This window comes from Bufo gargarizans, chromosome 4 (assembly GCF_014858855.1).
Source record: "Bufo gargarizans isolate SCDJY-AF-19 chromosome 4, ASM1485885v1, whole genome shotgun sequence".
NCBI classification, from domain to species: domain Eukaryota; kingdom Metazoa; phylum Chordata; class Amphibia; order Anura; family Bufonidae; genus Bufo; species Bufo gargarizans.
The window spans coordinates 507,780,573-507,793,810 of record NC_058083.1 but is presented as its reverse complement, the minus strand read 5'-3'; the positions used below and the strand labels follow the sequence as shown (position 1 = coordinate 507,793,810).

The 13,238-nt window shown below is 42.4% G+C and overlaps 1 protein-coding gene across 1 annotated transcript in view; it reads right to left on the bottom strand.

The window, feature by feature from the left end:
• Nucleotides 1-13,238, bottom strand: part of KCNK2 (potassium two pore domain channel subfamily K member 2) — a 150,057-nt gene that overhangs the window by 22,523 nt on the left and 114,296 nt on the right. The window contains exons 5-6 of the mRNA XM_044291286.1: nt 5,601-5,787; nt 1,001-1,140 (exon numbers count right to left, since the gene is read on the bottom strand). Coding sequence (XP_044147221.1) covers nt 1,001-1,140; nt 5,601-5,787 — 327 coding nt within the window. The remainder of the gene's footprint in view (nt 1-1,000; nt 1,141-5,600; nt 5,788-13,238) is intronic.

Sequence of the window (13,238 nt, the reverse complement as noted above, 5' to 3'; positions counted from 1 at the left end):
GTGGTGACAGGTGGTAAAACCATAAATAATGAATAATAGGGGAACATTTTGGTCACTTCCATTGATCTCCCTCTCTTCTATCTATGTCACAGGCAGCAGTTACACAAGGTGAAACACAATGGGGGAGATTTATCAAACTGGTGTAAAGTAGAACTGGCTTAGTTGCCCATAGCAACCAATCAGATCCCAAAATGAAAGGTGGAATCTGATTAGTTGCTATAGGCAACTAAGCCAGTTCTACTTGACACCAGTTTGATAAATCTCGCCCAATGAGTTCTTCAATTTAGAGTATCAAGCATCCGCTTACAGGAGGAGGGCTGCTGGTTCGATTCTGTGGGGATGAAGTGGGGATGGAAGGCAGAGTCAGAGGTAAGTGGCCACCGTTAGTGTAACGTGGGGTTGGGATGGTGGAAAGAACTGTAGAGTTCTACAAGGAGCACACCAGAGAGTGGGGAAAGAGTCAGTAGAGTTTGGGAGGTCACAAGGACCCAACAAGAGAGCCATGTGGCAGATATTGAAGGCAGGGATCTGTTCTCCTTTGGCAGCCTTGGATGTTTTTCTGCCACCACCTAATAGACCCTGTGTGGTTGGAGCAGTGGATGACCCCCTGGAGGACCATTTCAACCATTCAACCTCTCAAAATGAAGATAACAACATTTTTACTCCACTGAATACTGTACATTAAAGAGGTTATCCAACATTTTGTCAGACCTGACGCAGACCTAGAGGTAGAAACCAGGTAAGTATGATCACCACTGTGGGTCAGCCACTCTGTGAGGTCTGATATAATGTTGGATAACCCTTTTAAATAATATTTCGAGGTTATGCCCTCACATGCCTAGATGGAGGTAACAATAGGATCAGCAAACCAAACAAGTCCTTAATCCCAAGTGCAGGAAGCCCTCATATAAGGCAAATAATTCAAAAAGATCAGTAAGAGGCACGTAGAAACATCTATTTCTATTGATTATTGTTTTTTATTGTTGCTTTTTTCACTTACCTCTTCCTTGGTCTTTTTTGAAAGCACCCTGAGCCAGTCGCCAATCATGCTAAGCACAGCAGCAAAATAGGCAAGGCCCACCAAGATCCAGAACCAGACCACAGGCTTGTAGAAATCAAGGTACTCAACATCCGAACCACCTAGAAGAAGATTGGGTTACCAAGTGATTAGAATGGATGGCAAATGTGTTGGACACCTAGAAACAATTCAGAAATTAAAATGCATGGACTATAGTTGTTGGACTGGTCAGTCAGAGGACTAAAGGATCTTTGGTGGGCCAAGACTAGATAATAATGGAAACCAACCTCAACAAAAAACAGTACTGGACAATTGTATGGCTCAATACTCTACATTACTTGCTATTCCAGTTAAAGGGACACTAATGCCTAAAAGGGAAAAAAAATATTTTAAACTTAATATTCATATAACATTTTTTCACTGTTTTTATTTTTTTATTTTAGCAGTACTATACCATGGACAATTAAATACAACATATTGTCCTCCTATATAGATAGGTACTGTCTACTGCTGCTGTTAGGGGAAGATGTTATCTACTTGGATAATAGTAGGTGTAGAACTGAGATAACAGTATTCTCCACTGTATTGTTCTTTTGATAGACATAGATAAAAATGCCACATAAGAGCCTTGCATTGATTAGTGTAATGTGAGGTGCTATCTATCTATCTATCTATCTATCTATCTATCTATCTATCATATTTACATTATCTATCTATTATATCTACATTATCTATCTATCTATCTATCTATCTATCTATCCTATCTATCTATCCTATTTATCTATACTATTTATCTATCTATCTATCTATCTGTTCTTGCCATACACATGCACACTCAGCTCATTGCTGACCAGAACAAAAGGATCAGGCATTTAAATTCAGCATGCCCTTCTTTCCTCCAACATCATCTACTGGGAAAGAGTCAGCGTGCCCCCTATTCACAAAAGACAGTCGGCTGGTCCTGGTGAAATTGGTGAATTTGGCCCACTTTATTCTTATGTGTTTGGGCACCTTACGTAACCACCAACAATTAAAGAGGGTGTCCAAGTAAAACATTTTTTTTGAAAAGGGAAGTAAAGATATTATAATAGTAATAAAAAAAAGCTGTACTCACCTTTCTGAAGCCACCCCCTGCCATTCTGATCCTCCTCACTGTGTTTTTTTGACTACAAGGGTGATGTACTATACCCGTATACCACATGTGAGCACTGTAGCCAATTCAGCGGTCTCCCATATACCCCTGAAGCCACTGATTGGCTGCAGTGGTCAAATTCGGCATATGGACAGGGCCGGCTCCAGGTTTATGTGGGCCCGTGGGCGATAAAGTCTCAGCGAGCCCCCTTGTGGCATTTTGCACGGCGCTTACAGCAATAAAACTGCATGTATTATAGATTAAATACCTTACACAGAGCATGCTACAGAGCGGATATATAAAATATGTGCCCCCTTCACAGTAGATATCCGAAAATATGTGCCCCCTCACAGTAGATATGCCAAGATATGTGCCCCATCACAGTAGATATGCCAAGATATGTGCCCCCTCACAGTAGATATGCCAAGATATGTGCCCCCTCACAGTAGATATGCCAAGATATGTGCCCTTTTACAGTACATATGCCAAGATATGTGCCCCCTTCACAGCAGATATCCCAAAATATGTGCCCCCTCTCAGTTGATATGCCAAAATGTGTGCCCCCTTCACAGTAGATATGCCAAGATATGTGCCCTCTTACGGTGGATATGCCAAGATATGTGCCCAGTGCCCCCTTGACAGTGGTTATGCCCAGATGTGCCCCTTCGCAGGGAGTGAAAAAAAAAAAACAATAAATCCTCCTCTTCTCCATCACCTGGCTCCTCCCATGATCTGCGCTCCCCATTAGCAGCAGCGGGATACTGTGACACATCACGCTGCTGTGTAGGAGAAGCAGAGGCTGATTCCCAGGCTGACCCGCTCCTCCTCCTACACAGATCAGCAGGACGATCTGTGAGAACATCGTGCTGCTGTTGTGGAGCGCTGGAAACTCAATGGTGGAGCAGGGAGCAAATAGTTCCCTGCTTCAGTGGCGTGCCTACGGTGTTTGGCACCCGGGGAAGGTCCTTTCTCTGGCACCCCCCCAATAGCATTGCCCTCATTGTAGAACTTTCACAGTAGTTTTGTACAGATGTGTGCCCCCTCACAATAGTTATGCCCACATTGTGCCCTCTCACAGTAGTTTTTCCCACATTGTGCCCCTTTCACAGTTGTAATGCCCTATCTGTGCCCCTTCACAGTAATAATCCCCATTGTGCCCCCTTCATAGTAATAATCCCCATTTTGCCCCCTTCGTAGTAGAAATCCCCAATTGTGCCCCTTTCACAGTAATAATGTCCACTGTGCCACCTTCATTGTAGTAATGCCCTCTGGCTCTGTGCCCCCTCCATAGTAGAAATGCCCATTGTGCCCCCTTCACATTAGTAATGCCCTCTGTACCCCCTCCAGAGTAGTAATGCCCTCTGTGCCCCCTCCATAGTAGAAATGCCCTCTGTGCCCCCTCCATAGTAATAAAGTCCTCTGCGAACCCTCCATAGTAATAAAGACCTCTGTGCCCCCTCCAGAGTAATAAAGACCTCTGTTCCCCCTCCATAGTAATAAAGTATTACTATGGAGGGCGCACAGAGTACTTTATTACTATGGAGTGGGCACAGAGTAAAGTCCTCTGTGCCCCCTCCATAGTAATAAAGACCTGTGTGCCCCCTCCATAGTAATAAAGTACTTTGTGCCCCTCCATAGTAATGAAGACCTCTATGCCCGCCCCCTCTATAGTAATAAAGTCCTCTGTGCCCCCTCCATAGTAATAAAGTCCTCTGTGCCCCCTCCATAGTAATAAAGTCCTCTGTGACCCCTCCATAGTAATAAAGACCTGTGTGCCCCCTCCATAGTAATAAAGTCCTCTGTGACCCCTCTGTGTTAAAAAAAAACAAAAACAAAAAAACAGTAACTACTCACCTTGTCCCGTTGCACCCACACAAGCCGGCAGCGCAAGCCGTGCCTGCATGCTTAATGGTTGAACAGGGAGAAGTCTTCCTGCTTCACTATTCAGAGCGCGGCTGGCCTGAAGGAGGGGAGGAGCGTGGGGAGCTGAGTGACAGGACCGCAGCTCCCAGCGCTCCAGCAGTAAGCGCTTCCATCTGTATTGATGGAAGCGTTCATTGCTTATGGTCTCTGACAGCTGTGCTGGGTATGCCGGGTGCCGACGCCGGCCTTGCATATGGACACATCATTGCTGCAGTTGTAACGCCCCGCTACGGGGTATTACCACTCTTTTTGCCCCATCACTATCTCGTATGGTTGATCTATTGCCATCATGTGTATTTATTCCAGATCCTGCACAATGTGTATTTATTCTTATGCAACTGTTAAGTGATATGTAATGTGCCTGGTTCACCAGCAGATGGCGGCAATATTGGCAGAGCTAGTTTATCTGGAATGGAACCTTTTTGTCCATTCCAGCCCTCTCTAGAGAGGGAGGAGTTTAGTTAGTTAGTGAAAGTCAGTCTAGCCTTCCCCTCCTAAATTGTGCTGCAGAGAGCTCGTCCTTTTTGGGGGAGCCCTGCCTAGACCAGCAGAGCACCATCAGCTCTGCTGGAACAAGAGAAAAGAGCTAAGAGTCTCAAGAGAAGCTAAGAGTAAAGATTCCCTGAATAAAGACAGGAATAAAAGATACAGAGACAAAGATAAAGATAGAGACAAAGAATAAGACAGAGTCAGACTACAGCAAGTAAAGTTCAGCAGAAAGGAAAAGTTTCTATCTAGTCCTGCCGCCACAGCAGAGTCAAAGAGCGACAGATGTAGCAGACCCTAATGTGTTTGCCTGTCAAAAAGTTAAGCCAAAACCTGCTGATGACCAAGACAAAGCTTGAAGATTGTTTCTGATGCAAGTTTATTCAATTAATGCTACTGTTCAACTGTATTCAAGGTTTGGACTCAACTTATTCCATCTCCTTCATTAACTACCCTTTTTCTGCAGCGACGTCCACGCTTGGGGTTCCAGAATATCCAGGTTAGGAGCACAGTGACACGTGCAACAATACCACCAAGGGACATTAGGCCACCCATACACCACTCTGGCATTCCTATCCTGGGTACCACCATATCTCCTAAAAGGGGGACCCTGTCCCTCGTTGCTGAAATGCAACTGACGTCACGAAGAACACTTTCCCTTTAAGGGACCCAATGCCCTGCGCCGTGCCATACTGCACAGTCAAAAACATAATGTCATGGCAGAAACACATGTAGAGAATCAGAGAGGCAGCACTAGCATGGAGGGGGTTCAGAATGGACAGTATAAATTTTTTTTTTTTTATAATTCTAGCTTGGACAACCGCTTTAAGACTTGGGCAGTTTGGCCTAACCTTAGATATCATGTCATATAAATCATGTATTTAAGAAAATAGATATGAGTGACTAATGTCTATGGACGGTGTAGAGATTGGTCAAACAGCCGTTCCTCTGCCTCAGCATGGAGATGATACAGCCCTACAGGAAGGAGACGGGAACATCTTTCCTCAAGGAGGCTTCACTTGTATGATACCAACAACTTACCGGCAACGTAATCTCCAAAGCCAATTGTGGTTAGAGTGATGACCACGAAGTAGAAGGCGTCTAATGTATGCCAGTTCTCTATGTGCTGGAAAATGATTGCTGGGATGGCAACGAACAGTATACATCCGAACAAAATGAAGATGACGGTTGAGATGATCCGAATTTTCGTCTGACTTACATTCCACTTCTGTGAACACAAATAAAACAAGACTATTAGAGCACAAGAGGGGGCATTTATATAATGCTACGTATGAAACGTACAACCTATGGTCAGGAGACTAGATGTGTCCACCCTATGGGGTCACTCTTCCCTGTCTAATCGGCAAGATTTTGTTGGAGGCACCAAAATAAAATCTATTGAGGAATATTTCTCACTTTGGACCTGATATTCTCATCTGTCCTTTGGCATTGTCCACTTTGAACAATCCTTTTTTGCAATCAGGTTGAAAACTCATCCCTACTGCTGGGACCCCAGCAATGAGGTATACGGGCACATTTATTAGGATCAGCGCTGGCCTCTTCAAAACTTCGGCAAATTCTCCACCACTTCTAAATGCAAGACAGCTTCCTAGCAGTCTTACATTTACACTGTTTTCTATGCTTAAAACAGGCGTAGTAAATGGTAAATGAGATGGGCCTTTCGGGCGTCCCCTTCCCTGCCCACGCCCTCTTTATTAGACCTGGTGTGAGCAGGGAGAAGTCGCAGAATGCGGCGCAGATGCCAGAAATACGCCTAATTTAGGTGTATTTCTGCTTGATAAATGTCGCAAATGTTCATTTCTCCTGCGGGGGTGCTGCAGGCGAATTATAACATTACACATCTTCCAGCTGTAATAAACTGAATCTGGTTTGTCTAATAGAAAAGGAACTTGGACAGGGATGTCCCTTCTATGAACTCAGAATTTCCTAATAAGATAAAATGGGTTTTCTAAGCCAGAGAGCCACTTAAAGGCCACATATGAGCAGAATCATCCCTTTTAAACCAGGTATTCGACCCGGTAAAGTCGATCCTGCTGATTAAAATGATACCTGTCTTTTGAAAATAAACGGTGGCATTCCAAAGAAAAAAAGCCTTTTATTCTTAATGCAACTGAGCGCTTCAGTATACTGAGGGGAGGGGCCTAGCTCCTCTGTGCACCTCAGCTGTCCAGTGCTGGCCACGCCTCTAGCCCAGAAACTCTAATTTGCATTAACAATATAACTCTTTTTTTCTTGAGAACCCCACAACCGATTTTCGCAAGACAGGTATTATTTTAATCAGCAGGATCAATCCCATCAGGCAGCATTCCTGGTTTAATAAGGGGAGCCGCTGCGCTCACCGGGGCTCTGGTGAACAATGCAGGTGTTCTGTCTTCATACACGTTCACACAGTGTGCAGTCTGACATTCAGCAAAAACCATTTCTGTCTTCCAAATAAGAGGACTGTTCTTTGTAGTCTAACTTGTTTATTGGTCAACAGGCTGTACTCTCTGCGTGATGCGCATGAGTGAGAGATTGTACAAGTGTGCGATTGATTGATAAAACAGGATTGTTGAGTGGCAAAACAGGAGTATTTGATTGGTAAAACTATAAGAATACAAATAACATGTATAAGTATAACGTATAGATAGCATGTATTATAACATTAATAGTCATCAGTGAAGGCACATGGTAAAATGGCTGCCTATACATAGGATTACGTGGCTAGCTAACAGTACTAACAACTTCTCTGAGCAACAATTACAACTGACTGAACATCTCTGCATCACACAATATCCCTGAAATGAAGCTAGATCTCTCACCAGATATGCATTTACAAGGATGGTGGAGTTTGAGAAGGAGATATACAGAAGGACAGCTCTGCTGATGTGTTCGGGAGACTGAAGGTTTCTCTTTCCCACAATGCTTTGCACCACCCACAATGCAATAGTCTTTGTAACAGGAAAAACTGAGTGTAATACAATTTAACACCGCTAGATGGTGCTATAACCACATTAATCACTACAGAAATGCCAAAACTGAGGCAGACGTGATCTGGAATAATTTTGCCTAACCCTGCTGGGCAGAACACTCCCCATCTGGCGTCAACAGACGCCACTACTAGGTCTCTTAGGTGAAAACAACAAAACAAGCTCTGCCACTGGCCTAAGGAATGGTTTACACTCGCCAGGCTTCCAAATTTTGACCTCGGCCTTGCGTACGTTCCCATCCTTGCTTGGGAATGTGTTGTGATGAGGACCAGTGGCCACTCATTCCTCTGCGATTGGCTGTCTTTCATGAGCACAACATCCCCAGGTCTGATGTTCAGCTTGTTAGTTTGCCACTTCCTTCTTGACTGTAAGGTAGAGATATACTGCTTCCTCCACCTGTCCCAGAAGGCATTAGAAAGACTTTGCACCTGCCTCCATTGTCATCTATAGAGGTCTTTATCATTAAATTCTCCAAGAGGGGCATTCGGGGTGCTGGTCTTCTGTGTGAATAACATGTCAGGATTGAGGATAGTCAAATCTTCAGGGTCGCTGGAAAGGGTAGTCAACGGTATTGCATTCATGATGGCTGAGATTTTCGCCAAGAATGTGGTCAAACTTTCATGTGTGAGTCTAGTACTCCCTACTTGCAAGAATATTGAATCCAAGATTTTCCTTGCTATCCCTATCTGTGGCAGGCGCAGCACTATGAAGTGCCTTTCACGCTGTGGCATCAGAAGAATTCTGATATCTCTGATCTTTATTCTAACCAGACTGTTTGTTACTCTGTAATTCCTCTAGTGCCGTTCTATGGAAACAGTAGGTTTAAAGAGCACACCAAATGCTTGAGATAACTTCTTTGTTAACTTAAACTTTTCTTCATATAACACTGCCACCTCCGCAGCAGATAGTCCATGTACAAAACACGTGTTTTGTGTTGCATAAAGATTCATAAAATGGCGGTATGCATAAGATGGTGGTTCAACTGTTTAATCTTGTAATTCAATATAAAATGGTGGATATATTTCTCTATTCAGTATCTGTACTATCACTTTAAGTAATTTAAGCACTTTATGATCTCTCTGAGAGGTATATCTGAGGTCTAACTAATAGTTCTACTTGCTGAATTTGGTTGCAATTTGCAGTATGCAGTTAGCAGTACCTATTTGCAGATTGGTTGAGTATGATCTGGTATAGTTGTATGCAATTTGGATTGCAAAATGGAATTTGAATTTGTTTGTTTGCAATTGGTGGAACTGTAAGTAAACACACATAACAATGGGAACATTATATAACTGTTTTAAATACCTATTTTGGCCCCTCTGCTTCCATAAAACACATCTCTTAGTGGAGTGAATGTCTGTTCAGCTCCTCTGCTCTGGTGTAATGATTCTAGCAGCTCCTACTAGGGGAATTTCCCACACAGGCTGTGTGTGAGGCTGGCTGTGATTGGTCAAGACTCCTGCCCAGCAACAACAGTTTAACGCTAAGCTTCCTGTTGTTTCTGCTGTGTCATTAATCTTACCTCACATTCATATAATGAATCTTAAAGGCATATTATATTTTCTGCTTCTGTGAACACAAAATATAACTATTACATGACATCCAAACATATAGTCACTGTAAATAACTGCTTTTGTCTTTAACACACAAACATAGGAACTGTATTAAGGTTATTGGCAGGTCTAGCTGTATAAACACACAAGCTATGTTAGCAACCTAGGACAGGTCTTAGCTGACCAGCTACACACCCACCAAAATTACCTATAATTCTATGTTCTTAGTGGTAGGACTTAAACAGGAATTTGATGAATTTTACATCAGCTTCTCAACTTCCAAGTGTCTTTTATCACTCTCAAGTAGAACAACTAACTTCTGTATAGGACGTTCCAACTTGAGTGGAGTAGTGAGACGTTTTCACTTTTTGTCAACTTTTGAGTCTTCTATTTGTAACAATACTCTTCTTACTAGTTTGTCTTCATCCTTTTGAACTTCTAGAACTTTGGCCAATTTCCATTGACTAGTAAATCTTCTTTCAGAAACTTGCTTACTGATGCTGAAACAACAGCTGCTGTCTGTTCAAGTATTGGTATTGTCTGAATACTGGTAGGTGCAACTCTGGCCTTCCACATAACCAGGGCACAGTGTATCTTTTCTTCTCCTATCACTCTGATGTAGGAGCACTGACCATAACCATAACTTTTCTCAAGTTTTGCAAGTCTCTTATCCAACTCTCCCACCTTGGCCTCAAATTGTCAGGTATGGGCTTGTCCCATCCCAATTTCTGTCTGCATATTTTTTGTAGTATTTCTTCTGGTCTGAGGATTACTGGGGTTAAGAATCCCAATGCATCAAATATAGAAGGCACTGCGGAAAGAATGGTGCGTCTAGTTGCAATTTTCTCTTCAATAGATACTTCAAAAAAAGAACTTGCTATTCTCTACATTCCACCCCAATTCAAGTACGTTCTGGACTGGAAGATGATCATAATTGAGATCTACATTCTTCATTGTTGATGCACGTTCAGAGTCACTGATGGATTCCAGTACCTCTCTGTTGTTTGAGATAAATTTCTGAAGGTGCAGGTTTCCTCTTGCGCATAACTCTTGGCTTTCTTTCACTAGTTTGATTGCAGATTCTGTGGACTCTAGACTTATAAGACCATCATATACATAAAAGTTTTTCTTCAAAAAATTTGCTGCTGATGGGCATTCTCTTTTATTCTGATTGGCCAGGTACTTCATACCATAATTGGCGCAACCTGGAGATGAAGCTGCTCCAAACAAATGTACTTTCATCCTGTATTCTGCTGGCTCTGAATCTGTATCTCCATCCTCCCACCATAGGAACCACAGAAAGTCTCTATCTTCATTCTTCACATAAAACTGGTGGAACATCTTTTCAACATCAGACATGACCGCTACGGGATACTTTCTGAATCTACAGAGTACTCCAGGAAGAGTGTTTGTAAGATCTAGTCCTTTTAGTAGATGATCGTTCAATCGACCATCGTACTTTGCTGAGCAATCAAATACTACTCTAATCTTATCTGGTTTCTTTGAGTGGTAAACACCTTGATGTGGGATGTACCACACTTCTTCTTTAGGTTGGTTATTAACTTTCTTTGCATGTCCTTTGAGGATGCCTTCTATGAATTTCAAATAATCATTCTTGAGTTTGGGATCTTTTCCCATCCTTTTCTTCAAACATTTCAATCTTACTAGGGAAAGATTTCTGTTATTTGGCAGACGAGGTCGTTCTCTAAAAGGTAAAGGCATTTCAAGATGACCTTGTTGATTCTGCTGAATACTTTCTTCTAGAGTGTTTACGAACTTTATGACTTCTTGGGATACACTATTTTTTTTAGAACGTATGTCTGCAGAGTCTGATTCAAGAATCTTGATTACTTTTGCTGGACTTACAGTTGGTAACTCTTGGACAAATATTCAATGACACAATCCTGTCACCTGTCTTGAGTTTGCGATCTGCTGTTTTCCTCCAACACCACCCCATCCTAGATCAGTTTGAACAGCGTAGGGTTCATCCTTTCCTACTGTGATTACCTTTCGTGGTACCAAAGCTTTGGGACAATCGTAACCTATCAACAGTCCAACACCAAACTCCTTCAGCGGAGACATTTCATGTGATAAGACAGATAGGTTCTCCCATTTATTGGCTGTTTCCCAGGTAGGTATGCAATATCGATCTAGAGGTTTATCATCTTTTGTATAAACTGGAGGTAGATCTTATGTGAAGTTTGAATGAAGTCCTCTTAACTCTCAGTCCTTTGACTGTTCACTAATGTGTCTCTCCCCATCATTGTGGTGAGTTTGAGCTTCGCTGGTTCTGTAGGCACTTGTAATTTCTTGCAGATTTCTTAATCAATGAAGGTGACGTCACTCTGGGCATCCAGTAGCGCATAGGCATATACCTTTTTGTTCCTCCGTTTAGGATTTAAAATGCACACTGGTACAACCATTGATATGCCATTGCTTTCTCCTTCCCTTTCTCTGCAAGAGAATACCGATACTTTATTTTCTTCCTCAGTATCTTTAGGTATTGAGGATTTATCTTTTATTGGACTTTCTTCATGTAGTGGTGTAGGATGGCGTCCTTTGCAAATGCTGCATGTGGCCTTTTTCTTACACTCCTTAGTAACGTGGCCTTTTCTTAGACAACCAAAACACAGTTGGTTCTCAAGTACAAACCTTTTCTTTTCATCTGGGGGCTTCTCCTTCAATTGTTGGCACCTGTGTATGGAGTGGTTCTCTTCACAGAACATACACTTGAAGGTAGTCTGAAGATTTGTCGGTTCTGTCTCTACTGATCCCAGTAGTGACTCTGAACTTGCTCTTGTAGGTATCTGGACCTTTAGCTGCTGTGTTGGTTGCAAAGCTAGTTGCTCTTGCACGTCTGATCTCTCTTGCAGGCCTTTCTTCTAAGGATTTTAAGACATAAGTTGATGTTACTGGATTACATGCTATCCGTGCTTCCTCATTGACAAACTCAGAGAACTCCTTAAAACCTGGGAAGTTTTTACCTAGATCTAACTGTTTAGTCACATAGCGATTCCATCTAGAAGCCACTTCTTCAGGTAGCTTAGCTAGCATCTTGTGGTTTTCTAGATAGTCGCTCAGTACTTCCAGTCCTTGAACATGTGGGATGGCATTGCTGCATGCTTGCAGGAAGTCACCATACTTTTGGAGTCTAAAGTGTTCTTTAGGACCTATTTTAGGCTAGTTATTCAGTTTATCTCTAAAGGTTCTTTGTACTAAGAAAGGATGACCATATCTTGCATTCAATTTTACCAAGCTTGCTTGTAGGCTTCTTTGTCTTTTCTATAGAAGTTACCTTCAAGAACTTCCTTTGCTTCCACGCCAACATATCTCTGAAGGTAGAATAACTTGTCGACTGGACTGAAGCAATGATGCTCAATGATCATTTCAAAGCTTGCCTCCCCTCTATGAACTTCAGTACGTCTCCTGAAAATACAGTGGGTTCCAGAACGGGAAGTCTAGCAAGGACTGTTCTCTGTTGTCTTGCTGGGACAATAGTTGTAACATTTTCTTGACCGTTGCAGTGACATCTAGGGATAGAGTCACCCGATTCTATTTTCTCACTTAGTTCTGAATTAGGCGAGTCCCTTTCTTCATCTTTTCCAGTAGAGATAGAGGGTAAATTCACACACCTTTTTCCTAACACTGGACTAGGTCTCTCTTTGTCTTTATGAGCAGGGATGGAAAGATAATGACTTATTTCCTCATTGCATGCTGGAGATTTCCTTCCATTTTCCTGGGTGTATGTAGGAAAGTAGGAGTCTGCTTCTTTACTTAGTACAGATTTTAACCTAAGACTACTGTGATTCATAGCCTCTTCATGTACTCTGAGTTTGGCTTCTATGATCAATTGGTGCTGTGCCTCCATTTGATGGCGCTGTGCCTCGATGGCAGCTTCCATCTCAATTTCTGCTCTCTTGACAGCAAGTTGTTCAACCAATTCCTTTCTTTTAGCTGAAGTACTTGAGGACTCTGATATGTGGGTGGCACTTCAGCCTAGCGAAGGAAGTCACACTTGAGATTGTGGTACCACCTAAGGACCTAGCATAGTCTCTCATAAAAAGCTCATTCATTCTACTTCTTGCTTTAACTTCATCATAGTTTTCTGCAGATGATAGTTCTCTCATGAGCTTTAC